This window comes from Sordaria macrospora, chromosome 2 (assembly GCF_033870435.1).
Source record: "Sordaria macrospora chromosome 2, complete sequence".
In the NCBI taxonomy this organism is placed as follows: Eukaryota; Fungi; Ascomycota; class Sordariomycetes; order Sordariales; family Sordariaceae; genus Sordaria; species Sordaria macrospora.
Genome location: NC_089372.1, coordinates 3,239,943 through 3,257,740, shown reverse-complemented (window position 1 = coordinate 3,257,740; position 17,798 = coordinate 3,239,943). Strand labels below are relative to the sequence as shown.

At 49.7% G+C, this 17,798-nt stretch overlaps 4 protein-coding genes across 4 annotated transcripts; 1 reads left to right on the top strand and 3 right to left on the bottom strand.

Annotated features, from left to right (window-relative positions):
• Positions 1 to 863: 863 nt before the first annotated feature.
• SMAC4_09743 (uncharacterized protein) lies at positions 864 to 2,023 on the bottom strand (the record flags this gene model as incomplete). The annotated part of the gene is made up of 1 exon (XM_003343476.2): positions 864 to 2,023. The coding sequence occupies exon 1, from the start codon at positions 1,971 to 1,973 to the stop codon at positions 864 to 866; it is 1,110 nt and encodes a 369-aa protein (XP_003343524.2). The 5' UTR covers positions 1,974 to 2,023.
• Positions 2,024 to 4,479: 2,456 nt separating this feature from the next.
• Positions 4,480 to 5,996, bottom strand: SMAC4_09851 (uncharacterized protein). Its single transcript, XM_003343090.3, has 4 exons — positions 5,536 to 5,996; positions 5,213 to 5,461; positions 4,717 to 5,148; positions 4,480 to 4,621 (listed from the first exon to the last, which is right to left on the bottom strand). The coding sequence occupies exons 1-4, from the start codon at positions 5,937 to 5,939 to the stop codon at positions 4,528 to 4,530; spliced, it is 1,179 nt and encodes a 392-aa protein (XP_003343138.2). The 5' UTR covers positions 5,940 to 5,996; the 3' UTR covers positions 4,480 to 4,527.
• Positions 5,997 to 7,627: 1,631 nt separating this feature from the next.
• Positions 7,628 to 8,763, top strand: SMAC4_13252 (uncharacterized protein; the record flags this gene model as incomplete). The annotated part of the gene is made up of 2 exons (XM_066091331.1): positions 7,628 to 7,807; positions 7,858 to 8,763. The coding sequence occupies 2 exons, from the start codon at positions 7,628 to 7,630 to the stop codon at positions 8,761 to 8,763; spliced, it is 1,086 nt and encodes a 361-aa protein (XP_065946128.1).
• Positions 8,764 to 11,522: 2,759 nt separating this feature from the next.
• Positions 11,523 to 13,686, bottom strand: SMAC4_12951 (uncharacterized protein). The gene is made up of 6 exons (XM_066091183.1): positions 13,361 to 13,686; positions 13,114 to 13,265; positions 12,900 to 12,941; positions 12,481 to 12,575; positions 11,975 to 12,420; positions 11,523 to 11,910 (listed from the first exon to the last, which is right to left on the bottom strand). The coding sequence occupies exons 1-6, from the start codon at positions 13,559 to 13,561 to the stop codon at positions 11,671 to 11,673; spliced, it is 1,176 nt and encodes a 391-aa protein (XP_065946127.1). The 5' UTR covers positions 13,562 to 13,686; the 3' UTR covers positions 11,523 to 11,670.
• Positions 13,687 to 17,798: the final 4,112 nt, after the last annotated feature.

Genomic DNA, 17,798 nt, shown 5'->3' with positions numbered 1-17,798 from the left:
GGGTTGCCGAGGCTTAGCAGAGTCTCAATGCCTGACATCAGCCTCATGAATGCCCGGTGGCCGCAGGCCGCAAGGCTCAACCTCGCTCCTCAAAAAAAAAAAAGACTCGAGTTCTTAGACGGCCAGTTTAAGGCCGAATCCTCAGCGGGCGAGATAGTAACTTATCCGCTGGAGCCCAGGATTAAACGCCAGCTCGACGCAAGCGATCCGGATTACCTTAAGAACCTGAGCGCCGATATCTATAACCTTCCGATACGGTCACACTTGAAAAAGCGGGACACCTGTCTTGGAAATCTGCAATGGGAAGCTGCTCTCGGACAGGATTGGTTTGGTTAATCGTGGCGTGGAAACCCCGTCCACCATATTGGCAAAGTTCTCGTATGGCGGGAAAGGAAAGGAAAAAAAAAAAAAAAGACAAGTGCTATATGGCCTATATTGGGCATTCAAGCTTGTCTCTGTTGTGGACAGGAGGCTCTGGTGTTTACAGGGCTGACCGCCAATCTACACCTGCGCCTGCCCCACTGGGGCCACTGGCAACCGCACCAGAACTTTTGCACCTTTTTGTAGACCTTTCGAGCCTCCTTCAAACCCTTTTTAGGCCTTTGCTTCTTTATGGTCACGGCCTGCAAAGGTTAAGCTGACCACCCTCATTATTAAGGTACCTACACTACCCAGTCTAGATTACCAATCACAATCATCAACACTTATAATTTGAATCTCACGTCTTTGCCCTTTGAACCTGTCATTAAAATACTCTGCCTGCCGTGGAACGCATCCTTGAACAAATGCTTCTGCTTTACCACAACGGGAGGCATGAAGTGTTTACCTTATTGTAGCCTCCGGCGGCTACCGCAGTACCTACCTTACTCCGTGCAAGCTCTCCACGGGGATCCTTGCTCCGGTCGCAAAAGACAAGGCAAGGACCCAGTGCCGCTCCATCGTCTGGGGATGTTGTTGTTGTTGTTGTTGTTGTTGTTGTTGTTGTTGTTGTTGTTGTTGTTGTTGTTGGTCTCTGGTGGTGGTGGCGGTCCCCCCGAGGAAGCGAGCATCTTCACCAGCTCGAAGAACTGCTTCGTCGCCGAGCTGTTAAGCCTGCCATACATGGACCAGACCGTTCTATCCGCCAAAACGAGCAAGAACTCCCTTAGAACGGCCGAGTCCGCGCCGGGGTGCAGCGGAGACAAGTTTGGTGGAAGCTCCGACGCCAACGAGGCGAAACTAGCCGCCAGATCACCCTTGCCCGTAGGGTCCGCGTCAATGGCGTTCAGCGCGGCAAGGAAGTCCTCATGCACAACATAATCTAGTTGCGAGGGTACCGTTTGCGGACCCAGCGCCAGCCCGAGCAGGGACATGAGCGAAGGAAGAAAGCGTTGGCGGCTGGACTCGCAAAGGTCCAAGACGAAGTAGATGCGCGGCGGCGAGACGAAGGGCAGATCGGAGGTGGGGTCGCGCCAGTGGAATTCGACGCCGAGGGTATCATTGACGTCGGGGGAGAAGGTGCGGGTTTTGTCGAAGCCGTCGAGGAGGACGAGGACTTTGGACGAGGAGGAGGAGGAGGAATTCTGCTGCTGCTGCTGTTGCTGCTGCTGTTCTTTAAAGGTCAGAATGTATGATGCCTTTTCATTGCTGCGGCGCTCGAGCAGGTCTGGAGTGCCGACGTAAAAGCAAAAGTGTGGTTCGCGGCTCAGTGCATCGCGGGTTTGCGGCACTATGTCGGAAGGAGAATGACAACCCATTTTGCCGGCTTCAAGTTGTGCTTGTGCTTGTTGTGCCTGTCCCCACGAAAAGATGTTGTTGTGTTTTCTGAAATCGATGGTAGTTGTAGTAAAACGGAAGTAAAAGAAGGCAGACGTGACAACCGAGAGAGTTAAAACTCCCCAGACTGTTCGTTTGGTTCGCATAAAGTGGTTGATGGGGATTATGTAGTAGAGTCGTGGTCTCGTGGACGCAGGTCCGAGCATTCGCCAGTACATGTCTTATATTCCACACCATGGGAGAACTCCGCACTGCCACACAATTTGCCTCGGCATGTGGAAATGCCGAGTTTGCAGCAGTGCCCACGATTTCCAACTTGTCTTAGTTGTGTGATGAATGTCTGGCAGCTCTTGCTTGCTTGCTTGCGTGGCTTTGCTGCAACCTTGCAACAACGAAGATGGGCAGTTGTTGTTGTTGTTGTTATTTTTAACGTCTACTTCCGCCTCCCGTAGGGCATGAGACGTGCCACATCGGTGAGTCTAGCGTACAAAAAGTAGGAGCAGTCCCTTAATTGTCCACCAGAACCATTAACCCGAGGGCAAACCGAGGCCTATTGCCAGTGTAAGTCATGTGTTGCCCATTGCGTAAACGCGGCCCAACACTTCCAGTCTAATCGCCCGATGAGCGAGCCGCCAGTCCATGGCGAGACCTGTATAACAAAGGAAAAGACATAAGAAAGGGCAAAATCACTCCTCCCCGTTCTCTCTCTCCCTCTCCTCCTCCTCCCACAAAGCCTCCCCGCGTCTCCTTACTCAGTGAACTAGCTCGTCCAAGTCCACCGTACACCTCTCAATATCGTGGCCGTGGCCAACTTCCACCTCATAAGCCAGTGGCCCTCTTGGAGGGCGTTTTGTGGCGGCTAGAGCGGCGGACTGCGTCGGGGGAGGACGTGTGCTCGCTCAACTGAGCCATTATTGTGTCCTCATCAACTGAGAGCTGGCCCTGGTCAGAGCTGTCGGAGTTCTCGGGACAACGAAGATGGGCAGTGTGACAATGGAACAGTTCCCTGAATTAGTCTAGTGTACCCGCTTATACATGAGGTAGTCTGGCTTGGCATATAGTACGTACACATCAATGCTGGAAAGTTCGTTAGCGTGGTATTTATGGAGGGCTCTCTTAACATTCATAGGCTGAACGTGCCGGAGTCCTGGTATAACAGCTTCTGGTTCGTTATTTCCCGCTGTGAATGGAGTCAAGTTTTGGTGCTTGTGTGTGGGACACCATCAGTTGTTGGTCTTGGCCTGCCTTTGCTATGGTTTGGACCAATGAGCAGTCTTAAATCCCTTGTCATCCCCCTTATCCTCTCCCTTGTCGAAGACGGTGCAAGTCTGGCGCTAACAAACTTTCAAGCATTGATGTATATACATGTACCTATGTGCAGCGGTAAATCAAAAGCTCCAAAGTATCCCGGCGCCTAGACGTCTATACAAAGGTACCTCAATACATTCTAACTGGGACCTAGCACTAGCTTATATAACCACCACACTACAACCGTCGACCCGGATAATCCGACTGTGTTCGATTCCAATCCGCTAACTAACCCTAACCTTAGGGAAGCCCGTGAGAACAGGAAGCGACACAATCGGACTATCCAAAGCACACAGTCAGAATATCCGACTGGACAACCGTACGTTTCCTCCTTCTAATCTCGAATCCGCACATCAGGGAGTACCTCACTAGAGGTAGCCACCGCAGTTACACTACTTGTAGCTTTCTGCTCCACACTGCTGCTCTCCGTAACCCGCGTAGCGCTATTAGTTTGACCCTGTTGCTGCTGCGAAGTGCTGGTCACCGCAACATTTGCCGATGAACTTGCAGTAGTAGATCTACCACTTTCCGACAAGACAAAGCTCGCAGAGATGACAGACGACGACAAGTCCGCATCGTCAGCATTGGCAGCATTAGCAACTCTAAAGCCAGCAACAGCAGCCTGAGTAACACGCGCGGTTGCAACCGTGCTGTAAGTTGGTCGGTAGTTGGGGATAGAAACGCAGTATTCGTAATCTTGGTAGAGACCGGTGCCTGTAGTTGAAAGGGAAGAAGATGGCAAATGTTAGAAATTGAAAGACGCGGCATGCATGCAGGTCAGACGAGAAGGAGAAGGGGAACAAAAAAATAATAAAAAAATACGCACAGTCTTGGTAAACTTTGGGATTCCAAGCCACAAAGCGGGCATGGCTGAGACCAAAGTTTGTCTCGATGATTTCGCACGGTTTTTTGATCCAACTGGTCGTGTTGGGCATGACGAATTTGTTGCAGTTGGAAATGATACCTGGCTGGCGGTATCTCCAGACGGCCACGCAGTATTCAGTTCCTGTATCGTGACGAAAAACAACAAGATTAGCACACACACTGACCACCCACAAGAACGGACCAAAGATACACTTACCTGCTGTGTAGTTTCCGCAGTCGGGTCCCACACTAGGATTCCACGCCACAAACTCGGCCATGTCAATTCCCCGAGTTCCGGAAAACTGACTGCACGTGTACCCCGGCGTCGCGAGTTCCTTGCGAATACAATACTTGGTAGCCTGTTCTTCCTGCAGATAGTGTTGCACGCAGTAGCGATAGTCTGTGCTGACTTCACACGAGGCTTCGTTGGTGCCTTCTAGTGTTGGATTCCACTCGATAAGATCGCTGACACTCACGCCATATGCACGCGCAATATCCGAACATCTGGTTGACGTGTTTCGGGTAATGGAATCGAGCAGGAGTGGCGGGTTGAGATAGTGGGCGCAATCCATCAAGGTGCCGTTGGCAATGGGCATCATGCTAGGCCGAGCCGTGGTCGAGTTGCTGGTCATGGTGGCTGTGGCGGTCTCGGCAGGTAAATCCGCGGTGCCAAACGGGGTCCAGTTTCTGGTGTCTGTTTCTGTGCTGTTGCAGCGTGTTTGGTTAGATGATGCGGTGAACCAAGAAAAAAAAACACCTGCGTGGGAGGCCCGGGGAAAGAGAACTTACATGGTAGCGCTTGCACTCTCAGTCGGTTCAGGATTGAGATCAACCCATCCACCTCCGGGGTTGGACTTGCAGATGACATGGCCAACATAGTCTTGGAGGTTGTCACAGTTGATTCCCAGTTCAGGATTCCAAGATACCAGTCTGTTCCAGGATATATCAATGGAATCGGCAATGCTCACGCAAGTATCATCCTCCTTTAGAATATATGGCGTGCATTGTCGGTCCGTGGGTATGCACAATGTCCCCTCTGTAGGGAAATCATAGCAAAAAGCCGACAAGTGGTTGGCAACGGCCAGGTTGACCGTACTCATGCCATGGGAGGTTGACACGGAGAGGCAGGTGTCTCCCGCCTTGAGGATGTATTTCGTGCCACTGCATGTTTCTGTGGGTTCAGCACTAGCAGTAGAGGTAGCTGTACCAGTCGTCGTTATTCTAAAGTACATATCCACAGTCAGTTAGAAGAAATGGTGAGTAGCATGTCCAAGATACGGCTTACGGAACAATCCATGTAGAGGGTACAGGAGGAGTGGGTGTCATGGAGGGTATACCACAGCTCGAGGTGAGATATGTAAAGGCACTCTCCCAGGCAGGGTTAGAAGCCAGAGGCATCTGTAACCTGGTGGCGAGCATGGTGAGAAAGCAGGAGTTGCATTCGAAGGAGGTTTTCGGAGTCGCGGTCACGACTTGGTTGAGCGGGTCGATGTTAGCCGCGTCCCTGAAGACGGCGTTGCATAGCTTTCCAGACCTGCCAGACACACTTCTTGTCAGTCGTTGGCACAAGATTGAAGTTTTGACCACGTGAAAACCCGGGAACCTTACGCATCTTTGACACAAGTAGCTCGGTAGATCTCATAGTATTGCTCGACGTACGCAGCGGGCGACTGGCCGAATCCCTCTCCGACGGCGAAGTACTGATTGGCACAAGCACCTTGGACTCTGCGCATCCAGGTAGACAGAGCGGCGTCGCAGGTGGAAGTGCAAAGCTTGTCAAGGGTGTCATCGTTCCAGAACTTGATGACATCAAGACCAATGCGAGCAACATCTTGGAAGACGGGGTCGCAGTTGATGGCTTGGTTGATGACTGAACGACATGTTGAGGTTAGCCCTGGAAGGTCTGTAGCTGTAAAGTTCAGCAGCTGAACAGCGGCCGATGTAGTGTGGACAATAAGGCCGAGGCTTAGCAAAAGAAGGGGTCTCAAAACAAACATGAAGGGAGGCATCATGACCGTGATGAGAGACAGCACAAGGCTTCAGTTTGCACTTTGGTCCTCTCAATCTCTGTCCTCACTCTCAGTTAATCAAGGCGGACCAAGGTCGCCAGCGCGAGACGTGGCCGAAGGAGGGCCGTGTAGGGATAGAAGAGACTCAAGCTGAGGAGTCGAGGGCCAAAGCTTCCAGACACATTGTGACCCATTCGGATCAAGAATTCAAGATGTGAGCCCTGGAGGGGGTCGGCATGTCGGCATGTCAGCATGTCGGATCCAACGTGATGCTGAGGAAGAAGTCTAGAAAGGCCGCAGATGGTGATGCCGGGTCGAGAAGTTGGGTCTAGCCAAAGTGACCGGTCCCGGGCCGAAGCGGATTGTGACATGTCCGGAGATGAAGTCGATGTCTAGTTAGGAAGAGTTTCAGTTGAAAATCATTGACAACCTTGTTAGTGAAGCTTGTTCGTTCAGGTACGGTGTAATTACTATACCGTTTTGTAACAATTCGAAAGTTACGGCTTCCAGGGTACCACACCCTCCGAACGACCTACCTAGTCATTGACGCGCTTGACGAGTGCGTTACACCAGACCTGCCACAACTTCTCGATTTAATTGCTCAGCAATCATCATCTGGATCTCAAGTCAAGTGGATCGTCTCAAGCCGTAATTGGCCGCAAATTGAAGAACGGTTGGAGAAAGCCGCAGATAAAGTGAAGGTCTCCCTGGAGCTAAATGCGGAATCCGTCGCAGCGGCTGTCAATGCATTTATCCTGCACAAGGTGGATGACCTAGCAGGGCTAAAGAAGTATGATACAAGGATACAAAAGACTGTTCAGGACTACCTATGCTCCAACGCGCAAGATACCTTCCTTTGGGTGGCGTTAGTCTGTCAAGCGCTTGAAAAGGTCCAGAAAGGGTTTACCCTAAGAAAGCTACGCATGTTTCCATCTGGGCTGGATGCTCTATATGCGCGGATGAGAGAGGATATGAGCCAGTTCGAAGAATCTGATCTTTGCAAGCATATTCTTGCTGTTGTCACAATTGTTCGCCGGCCAATCAGCCTTGAAGAACTAACCACTCTCGCCGACGAGCTTGATGACACTTGCAACGATTTCGAGTCTTTAGAAACAATTATAGGGCTTTGTGGTTCATTTCTAACACTACGAGAACGAACTATCTATTTTGTCCATCAATCAGCCAAGGACTTTCTACTTGGCAATGCCTCTGATAAAGCTAGCAACCAAGCTTCTCAGGAGACGTTCAAGTGGATCTTCCCTGAAGGGAAAGAAGATATGAACTTTACCATCTTCTCGACGTCACTTGATGCCATGTCTACAACACTGCGACGCGACATATACGGCTTAAGCGCACCGGGATTTCCGAGAGTTAAGGTCCAAGTACCGAATCTGGACCCGCTAGCGACGGTGCGGTACTCGTGCGTCTACTGGGTTGATCACTTGTGTGACTCAGTTTCTGACACGAACACAAAATGGCATGATCATTTACAGGATAATGGGGTTGTCTGTACATTCCTCAAGACAAAGTATCTTTACTGGCTGGAAGCTCTAAGTCTACTCCAAGCTATGCCTGCGGGCGTTGTTGCTATTAGAAAGTGTTACGATCCAATCATGGAGATTAGACTAGCCGACCAATCAGATCGGACCCGAAGGGAGGACCCGAAGCCCCGGGTCCAGTATATCGGGTCCATGAAGACCGGTATAAAAGAAGGCCTTCCCCGGCCTCTTGTTACCGGTTCTTCAGCAAGCAATAGCTATCACAACCTACCAGTACCTTTTGGCTACTACTCCGTTACTCTATTGTTCTATCCCAGCGATAATACTCCTGTGCTTGTAACGGTTCGTCACAGAAAGCTCGAGAGCCTACTAGTAAGTACAAGTCTAACTCCGCACTAGGAACTAGTTAACTGAAGATATAGGGAGGTGATGATCAGTCGCAGTTATCAAAGCTTGTGTGGGACGCTTACCGGTTTGCTCTAGCTGCTAAGTCAATAATAGAGCAAGCTCCACTTCAAGCATACATATCAGCGCTTGTATTTGCTCCAAGGAATAGCTGGATAAAGAGGAATTTCAGAGCAGAAGAACCTGAATGGATTCGAACTAAGCCGGCTGTGGAATTAGATTGGAATGCATGCCTCCAGACCCTAGAAGGCCATCGCGGCAACGTTTCCTCCGTGGCCTTCTCGCCGGATGGCCAGCGGCTTGCGTCCGGTTCGGAGGACGAAACGATCAAGATCTGGGATCCGGCATCGGGGAGCTGCCTCCAGACCCTAGAAGGCCATCGCAGCTCCGTTGGTTCCGTGGCCTTCTCGCCGGATGGCCAGTGGCTTGCGTCCGGTTCGTGGGACGAAACGATCAAGATCTGGGATCCGGCATCGGGGAGCTGCCTCCAGACCCTAGAAGGCCATCGCAGCTACGTTCGTTCCGTGGCCTTCTCGCCGGATGGCCAGCGGCTTGCGTCCGGTTCGGATGACGAAACGATCAAGATCTGGGATCCGGCATCGGGGAGCTGCCTCCAAACGATTCCTACTAGTACTCTGATAACTGATATCTCGTTTGACCCTACTAGTCGCTACCTAGTTACCAATATTGGACGTATTAACATAGTTACAGAAACTACCAAAAGCCAAGTTGTACTAGAAATTCCAGAGAGCCATGGCTATGCCTTAGGAAAGGATAGGTCTTGGATTACTTGCAACGGCCAGAACGTACTTTGGCTGCCACCAAATTACCGACCGTCTAGTTGTTATGTCCAGGGACAGATGATATCCTTCATCTGCACATCGGGACTGATTTGGTTTATTAGCGTCTCGCAAGACATGTAATGTATTCCTCGCCGTTCTTAATTTCTTTCTCTTTATTTCTTTTTTCTAGCGTGCCACCAGAAGGGTTTGGGAGAACCGGTAAATTTATAGGAATTTTGTAGATTCTGGTATCATCTGCTGTTGTCAAGATGACGTATTTTATTTTGAAGAATCAAGGCTATTCCATCCTTTGACTCTCCTTTTGCAGGTGCCTGTGCGGTCCAGGTGCCACGTTATCACCGGGTTAGCCTGTGACATTGTCGCACTGCACGTCCGCGCACATGGACTGGCCTGTCTGGGCTCTCGCCCATATAGCCAGTCCTCCTCTTTTTCTCTCCTTCGCACAACAACGCATATCTCACTACACCCCTAATGGTGCCCTCTCGTCCCGTGATATGAGGGGAACCTCGTGATGATGCTCAGCGCTATCGGCAGTTCCAGGGTTGGCTCGGTTAGCTTGATGGCGCGAGAGGGGTTCGGGTAAGTTGTGCCAGTAGCTAAGAGTCTGACCGAGGTGAGTTTCGCGGCCGGAGGCCACCAGTCAACTTACCGTGGAGCAGGGGGAAGAGATCCTGTTCATTTGTGAGATCGTGAGATGAGGGTATCGGACCAGTCGATAGCGTGCCTCACTTGAGTACAATCCGTGCTCTATGTGCTTTGTGACATGCCCGTCCAAGACTTTCCACCATCATCACCGCACGCCGCCCTCGTTATCGCCTGCACCATATCCTTGAACAGCTCCGTCTTGACCTCTGCCACCAACTCCCATCTCATTTCGGCCATCAGTTCCTCCTTGATCTCCCGCCGCATCTTCTCCATCAAGTCGTCCTGCATGTCGGCCCACAACTGCGACTGCTACTCCTCTGTCTTCTCCATCACAAGCTCCTGCGCCTCGCTAAACAATTTGTCTTCCAATTCTTATTGCACATTATCGATGTCCTGGTCGATTTTACCCTCCACATGACCGATGATGTGCTCCGCTTCCTCCGTATTGTATCGATATGGAGTGTAATCGTATACCGGTTATGCCCTTTGCTCTGGAGGCACCTTCTCGGTTCTTTTTGACAGTAAGGTCTAAGTCAAAATTAACCACCTGTTCTATCGCCTTTCCCCCTATCTGTTGTAATCTCTATAGCTCGCTGATGGCCTCATCATAACCTGCTATGATAGGTCTGTAGAGCTGCTCTGGATCTCCTTTGGGAGTTCCGATAATGATTCTATTTTTGTAATAAGGAAAAAGAATATCCCTAATCTTCCAACAAAGCGGTTCCAAAACTTTGAGCTTCTTTGGAAATCCTCCAAAATCCTTTTAAAAGTACCAAACATGTTGTGTTTCTTATTTATAGTAATCTGACAAAAATGTCTAATCTCCCATGGTTAAAAAACGCTCTCCTGAGGCGCTTTCTTGTTGCTAGAAGATTCATTACACTACGATTGGCGCCCACACATCTAAAGAAGGATATAAAAAAACAATTTGAGGTCATGACAATATGTGTGATTTATATTGCATAATACTTTAATCGTTATAAATTGGATCATGCCAGTTATTTGTCGCGCTCCGCTTGGGCTGCTATTTTATGTTTTTTGAAGCCATCTGCTATTTCAAGGTCCCTGATGATGATGTTGTTTGGAGAGATATCGCCATGGAGAATATTGCCAGTGACGAAGAAAAATTGGTACGCCTTGATCGCATCTCGCATTGATTCTAGCAGTTGCTTGATATCGGTAAACTCACTGATGATGTCACATGGACATTTGCCCATAGTTCTGGGTTAGGGTTGCCGAGGCTTAGCAGAGTCTCAATGCCTGATATCAGCCTCATGAATGCCCGGCGGCCGCAAGCCGCGAGGCTCAACCTCACTTTGGCCAGACTCTCAGCTACCAGCATTGCTCACTCAAGCCCCTCTCGACGCCTTCAGGCTAGCGAGCCAACCATCAAACTGCCGACGACGCTAGTAAGCGAGATGAGGCAATCCCCAGTCATCACAGAAGCGATCACAGCAACCAAGCAAGGATCAGAGCGACCGAACGAGGATCGGCGCCAGAAGAAGGAAGTAGAATGGTTGAAGGCACTCAGGAAGATCCACATGTATGAAGATCGCTATATAGATACCCTGAGGCCTCAAGCAACAAGGCTTGGTACGTACCTTAGTACGCACCAAACCTCCTTGTGTTACGATCCAATCATGGAGACTAGACTAGCCGACCAATCAGATCGGACCCGAAGGGAGGACCCGAAGTCCCGGGTTCTAAGCCCGGGTCCACGGGTCCAGTATATCGGGTCCATGAAGACCGGTATAAAAGAAGGCCTTCCCCGGCCTCTTGTTACCGGTTCTTCAGCAAGCAATAGCTATCACAATCTACCAGTACCTTTTGGCTACTACACTGTTACTCTATTGTTCTATCCCAGCGATAATACTCCTGTGCTTGTAACGGTTCGTCACAGTATGGTACCGCTATTGGGAAGACGCCAGGGTATCATGAAGCTGTCAATATGGTAGATATGTTTTCGATATTACGCTCTTTGGTTTCGCCGCTAAATGTAATGACTTGGAGGGACGTCGTGAATGGAGACTAAATGTTCCGGACGTCGAAAAAAAGACATACCCGAGCTGAGCCGAGGAAGACAAGCCGGTGGGGAGCTTTGCGCTAACATACACTAGCAAATCCTTTGCAATCATTGGTGTAAGAGTATTAGTGCACATTTGGATGCAGGTGGAGGCCGGGTAAGGCTGAAGGCACATGCCCGGTCTGGGGTCAACCCTATAAAACAAGTGTGACGGTCATCCAAGGTTTTGACTAGTAAGTTGTTTTCAGATTATTCACAGAAAAAGAGATATGAAGCTTGTCCTAAGGTAGAGGTATCCAACCGCCCATCGTGGGAGATTAGGTAGGTAACCAGCCCCGGTCGGTGTGCCCAGCCATACATTAAGCATCCAATGGCTTCTGGCCATACACCATGCGGAAGATGAAGTACGGATGAAGGGTAGTGTCCTTCAACTCCTTCTGCAAATGTTTGATGTAGATGTTGATCTCCTCCGTGGTCCATCCCATTACCTTACCAAACATAAACTGAAGACTACCAGCAAGGTCCTGGTTCATAGCGACATAGAAGTACAGACCAACTTCGTTCAACTTCTTGTCTTTGGACCATGGGGAAAGAGGGATCTGCAAGTATCCCGTAGTTAGAGTTTCTGAGATAAACAGACGCTGTGGGAAGCGGAGAACTTACCTTGTAATCCTTCACTACTATGTTCACGAAACCGGCCTCCTTCATTCCGTTCTCCATCATGTCGTTGCTGAGCAGTTGCTGCCCAATCTTCTTGCAAGCCTCCTCCCACATGGGGCCCCATTGGCCCAGGGCATGAACCTTAGGGTTCACGGAACCATCGTCTGAGCAAACAGTACCGCTGGAACCATCCATATGCTCGATGTAACCGCCTGGCTTGCAGCACCGGTAAGCCTCCTTATAAAAAGCAGACCAGTCTTTGACGGTGCCGGTAAGCCACCGGAGGTGGATGAAGTCGAAGAAATTAGAGTTATAGGTCCATTCCTTATTGTAGTCGTCGATTTCAAAACGGACATTGGGGGGTACCCAACTGGGCTGGATGGGCGAGATATCAGTACCCATGACGTTGCAGTTCGGGAATTTATCGGCAAAATCGATTGCCCACAGCCCTAAATTTCGAGTTAGTATTTAAGGAACAACCACCAAGATAGTGTAGAAAGTCGGCGTACCTGTGCCTGTGCCAAGATCAATTGCATTCTCAGGATTTTTGGGAAGAGGGGCATCATAAAGCCTGCCATCCAGACAAATGGTCATCACATGATGGCTAGAGGTGGGCAATATTTGGTTAGCTACAAGAACTCGAAGTCTCGCGGACATGGGAATGCTACGACAGGGTGCTGACGCTCTCGTGAAAAAGGAGAGCTACTGCAGCTTGTACGTCCCAAATCCAGACGGTCGAAGGGAAGTCTTCGATCCTGGATGCTGAGATTCGACGACAGGTCGACAATAATAGTAGCGCAACCTGACAGCTTTTCAGCAGCCTCATGGGGCCTTAGAGGCAGAGAGACAGATTGAGTGGCTCGGATAAAGGTATGCATGATAGGTCTTTGAGAGATCAAACCGATGGTGGGAAGCATGTTTCACTTACAAAATATCCAACATTTCATTCTGCTTAGCGTCGTTGGGGCCCCTGCATGAAAGTTTAAAATGCTCGTTAGCGTTGGTGTTTCCTCCCACATGCGCAGAGCTTCTCTTCATCCATACTCTTCTGGACTCTGGGCTAGAAACGACACCTCATATACCCAATGCGGAGGTCGGACTGGGCGCTTCGAGCCCTGACGAGTAATCCCAAACAGACTTACCAATACTCTCCATCCGTTACGCTATCGCTATGGTAAGTTCGGCCGTTCATAGTACGGTATTTGAGGATACTCGAACTAATCGAAGCAGTCGAACTCTGGATATCACTTCCAATGGTTGAATCCCCATCATTTTCCTCCTCCTCCGGAAGTCCCTATAGTGCGTAAGTAAGGTAGAAGTATGTCAGTGATCGATTCCGATTATGACTGGGCTTGTGGCCGGGCGACGGGGAACGTGAGAGGGCCATACCTGTTCCGCCCAGTGAGATCCAGGAAGAGGGCCAGTTGTTTCAGCAGCGGGAGATGCAGGACCAGGCGTGGGTTCTCTCGCAGCCGCTGGAGTTGCGGGAGCAGGCGTGAGTTCTCTCGCAGCAGCGGGAGACCGGGATGAAGGACCGGGCGTGGGTGATTGGGGTGCCGGCGACTGAGCCTTTTTCGCCGGAGAACTCATGGTCGAATCTTGGATATCTTATCTTCTACCTGAAATTCAAGTTCGGGTGAAGAAGATGGAACGGCCAAGAAGTGGTGCGGGTGCCAGAACCGTCCGATTTATAGAATGCTGCCAGTGCCAAAATGACAGGCACCTGGTTCGGTTCATTACAGTGTTCAAATGTGACACAGTGCTGTCAAATGTCACAGCGGATATCAACTGCCCTTCACCGCTCAAAAATTGATATTAGGCTATGTGATATAACTACAGTGTCTGGCCAAAAAGACACTGGGGAATATGTGGGAGTTGCTGGCTGACGCAGTGGCTGGGCGGGATAAATCGACTGCGTACTATTGTGAATCGACTATGTGGATTGGATATAGCCAATGATAGAGTTATGTTCGCGCCTGCCAAAGTTCGCCGTAGTGAACATCATACAATTATCCTCACCAAAAAGTCCTGGAAAATATAAAGACGAAGCGCTCTACATTGGTGCCTTGATCTGGCTTTATATATAGGTTCTTGTTTCCGGTGCTCTTCTACCGCCCTTACCTCCTGCTCTATTTGCCTCGCTGGCTATACTTTTACAACCCTGCACGTACTCGTATTCTACAGCAGGAGGAAGGATTTACGATCCAATCAGAAACCTCTTATGTAACCTACAAAGATTGACCAATAGGAGGCAGCGCGAAGCCAGAGTCCCGTAGTCCCGAAAATACGGGACTACGGGACGGGTTTGAAGACCAATATATAAGAAGACCGCTTCCCAGCCTTCGTTATTCTGGTCCTTCAGCAAGCAATAGCTTTTACAATCGATAAGTACCTTTTGGCTACTATTATCGTTGTTCTTATTCCCAGCGATATACTCCTGTGCTTGTAACGGTCCGTCACAAAGGAGTCGAAATCTGGAAGCGGGATCGGATGGCGGATGGCAGACGTCGTTCTACGAAGTTGTCAGCTTTCCCAAGACAGGGGTGGCTGACTAGCTTAAGAACTACCAGAGTGGCTGCATCATGGTAGAGGTCGGGTAAGGCTGAAGGCATCCGCACAATCTGGGATCTGCCCTGTCAAACCCTTGCGAGCGTCACCCGAACATCCAACCACCACGCATGTTGTCATGGCGGTGCCAGACATGTGTCAGATCACATGCACTTTCATTCTTCCATCCCATCTGTTATTGCATATAAGGATGTCATCCCTCTCATCTGATGTAGACTAGCTTCCTCTTTCTTCTTTATCTTTAGCTATTTATCAAGAACGTCAAATTATTTGTGTGCCAGGGCCGCTAGATCCACGTGCGAGACACATGTCAGACTATTTAAAGAAGCAGTTATGAAGCTGCTCCGAATCCAACCGCCTACTGTGGTAGAACAACCAGCTCCGGCCGGTGATCTCGTCCAGCCGCACCTCAATCCTCAGCATCCAACGGCTTTTGCGCATAAACCACGCGGAAGTCGATGAGCCCGTGAAGGCTCATGTTCTTCAACTCGGCTCTCAGGTGGGCCAAGTAAACAGCAATCTTCTCTTGTGGCCAGCCCCTGACGGTGCCAAACATATACTGGCAGAGGCCCTCAAGATCTTGCGTGTAGACGAGGTAAAAGAATTGGCCGAGCTCCTTCCTCTTCTCATCCTTCGGCCATTGCGAAACCGGGATCTGATATGTAAAAGATGTTTCTGGTTAGCTTTCTTTCGTCGTTATTAGAGACAAGCCCTTCAAACAGCTTATGGGATGAGAACAACTGGATGTACAGCTTGCCGGGTAATCCTTCTTCGTAACATTTACAAAACCGGCCTCTTCCATGCCCCATTCCTGCAAATTCCTTTCGAGTAGATCAACTGGGTTTCCGGATTTTCTTCCAGCCTCCTGCCAAATCTTGCCCCATTGAACCATAGCATTTTCCTCATTTATAGTATTGTCCTCCGAGTAGATTATACCCGACGCATCGATGTGTTTAATCCAACCACCAGGCTCCAGGCAGCGGTAAGCCTCCTTATATGCAGCAATCCAATTCTTAGTAGTGCCAGTGAGCCAGCGCATATGGATATAATCGAAATGGCTAGATTTATAGGTCCACTCTTTAGTATAATCGTCGATGTCGAAGCATAGATTAGGGGTACTCAGGTAGGCTGAATCGGCGAAATATCGGTACCGATCACGGTGCAGTCGGGAAACTTGTCAGCAAAGTCAATAGCCCACAATCCTATACATTGAGTCAGTGCCTCTATCTGGTTACTCATCCCTGGGGATCCTTAAATACATGGCTTACCCGTTCCAGTGCCAATATCAACAACATGCTTAGGGTCATCTGAAATTGGAGCCGTATACAGGTGACCATCAAAGACAAGAGTCATCGTATGATGGCTAAGTGTGGGTCAGGAAGCTACCGCAGAGTTTGATCGTTGACGTCTACTCACTAGATGTCCAGCATCTCATTCTGCTTCTCATCATTGGGACCCCTGTATCATGAAATGGTAGTTAGCTTCAGAAACGCTACAACACAGTTCCCCAGGTTCCAAAGAAGACTTGCCAATACTCTCCGTTCGTAACAGTATCGCTGTGATAAGTGTGGCCGTTAAGAGTACGATAGTGGAGGATACTCGAAGTAATCGAGGCAGTCGAGCTCTCAGTATCGCTTCCTAGGGTTGAGTCCCAGTCACTCTCTGGGTCCGCTGTCGGGAGACCCTATGAGGCGTGTGAGACTTGTGCCAGTAACAAGCCTGGCAATCTTAACCGTTAAGCAAAGGGCGGCAATGAGCATAGAGAAAGAAAGCATACCTGCTCCAGCCAATGAGCGCCAGATAGAAGCCCAGGGGTTTCTGGTGCCGGTGTGGACTCCCTCGCAGCCGCTGGAGTTGCGGGAGCAGGTGTGGGGGATTTGGGTGCCGCCGATGATGCTCTTGCAGTAGCTAGGGGACGCAGGACCAGGCGTGGGAGACTTCGCCTTTCCCTTTGGCGAAGCTGACTCGGATGCCGGCGACTGAGCCTTTTTCGCCGGAGAACTCATGGTCGAATCTGCGAACTCTTTTCACTGGAGCTAGGTATGGGTGAGGATGATGGAACGTCCAAGATGCAGAGCCGTCCAATTTATGGAATGCTATCAGTGCCAAATCAACCCTGGTTTGTTTGTTAGCGTGATTTTTACGACCTCTTCCGACAAGGGAGAAAACACTGGATGCTGGAGTTCTCCCTGGTCCAAACCACCGCAGAATCAGGGTGAGGAACAACACTCGGTCACATTCCACACATGCTCCAAAACTTTGAACTCGGTAATCCGCCATGGTAATCTTCATCCACCCCTCTAAGTCTGAACTGCGATAACACCACCAAAACAACAGCTGAAATTGTGTATTCCGTTCGAGTTAACTTGAATTCGAATGGGCTCTGTCCCACTCTGATTTCATAAGATGCCCCTTCAAATTTCATTGTCGTGTTGGTGGTCAAAATGATGCTGAGACTTACATTAATAACTGACTTGCCGACTATGCGAGGTAGGCCCGCTGTACTTTTGGTGCAAAAAAGGCGAGTTGCCATGGCGCATTACCGAAGTTTGTATAACAGCGAATGCAACTACCCCTTATGGAACGATCAACCGCTCCAGTAGTTTCTAGGCCAGACCGTTACTCCTAATTTGTCATCCCGAGACGATGGGGAGCAATGATGGGGAAAATGCTTGATTGGCGGCTTTAAAAAGTGAAGAGAAATGGGTTACCAACCTGCTAACCCAGGTCTAAATTCTACTAAGATGGAAAATCAAGGTGGGAAGCTCTTTCCACTTGTTACAAAACCGTAAGCCGTTTCTGGCGCTGATGCAATCCAATCCAAACGCGCTCATTACAGTTCTGGCGGGTTCGGAAGTCTAGCTATCCGGAATTTGACGTCGGGGGAGCAAGTCTTTACCCCGGCAGATCCAGTCTTGAACTAGGGTCCAGATACAACGTGCTGGATGGATGGATCGAGGAAAGGAAGACCTGTAGGGCAATTTTGTTGCGAAACTTTCCTTCAGACTCGAATGCTTGGTGTTAAAATCGAACTGGTTTGGGTTAGATGTCAGAGGCTTGGCACACCTGCAATGTCGGCCCTACCGACAATAATAAACGCCGTCGGTATTCAATATATCAAGGTGACCTTCGTCTGAAATCGTCCGAGCAAATATCATAGTTTTGTCTTCGAGGCCATCCGCAAAGCTCCAGCCAGATGTGGGAATATCCGGTTTTCGACTCAGACGACGACCGGATTAGTATGGATGGACTTTGCTTC

What these genes read in the sequence shown, in the direction of transcription:
- SMAC4_12951 (XM_066091183.1), bottom strand. Translation starts at nt 13,561, where the DNA reads ATGAGTTCTCCGGCGAAAAAGGCTCAGTCGCCGGCACCCCAATCACCC. An exon ending in AATGAAATGTTGGATATTTT is followed by an intron (nt 12,576 to 12,899) that starts GTAAGTGAAACA and finishes GCCCACCTCTAG; the next exon opens with CCATCATGTGATGACCATTT. An exon ending in TGATCTTGGCACAGGCACAG is followed by an intron (nt 12,421 to 12,480) that starts GTACGCCGACTT and finishes CTCGAAATTTAG; the next exon opens with GGCTGTGGGCAATCGATTTT.
- SMAC4_09851 (XM_003343090.3), bottom strand. Translation starts at nt 5,939, where the DNA reads ATGATGCCTCCCTTCATGTTTGTTTTGAGACCCCTTCTTTTGCTAAGC. An exon ending in GCTACTTGTGTCAAAGATGC is followed by an intron (nt 5,462 to 5,535) that starts GTAAGGTTCCCG and finishes TGTGTCTGGCAG; the next exon opens with GTCTGGAAAGCTATGCAACG. An exon ending in CCCTCTACATGGATTGTTCC is followed by an intron (nt 5,149 to 5,212) that starts GTAAGCCGTATC and finishes TATGTACTTTAG; the next exon opens with AATAACGACGACTGGTACAG.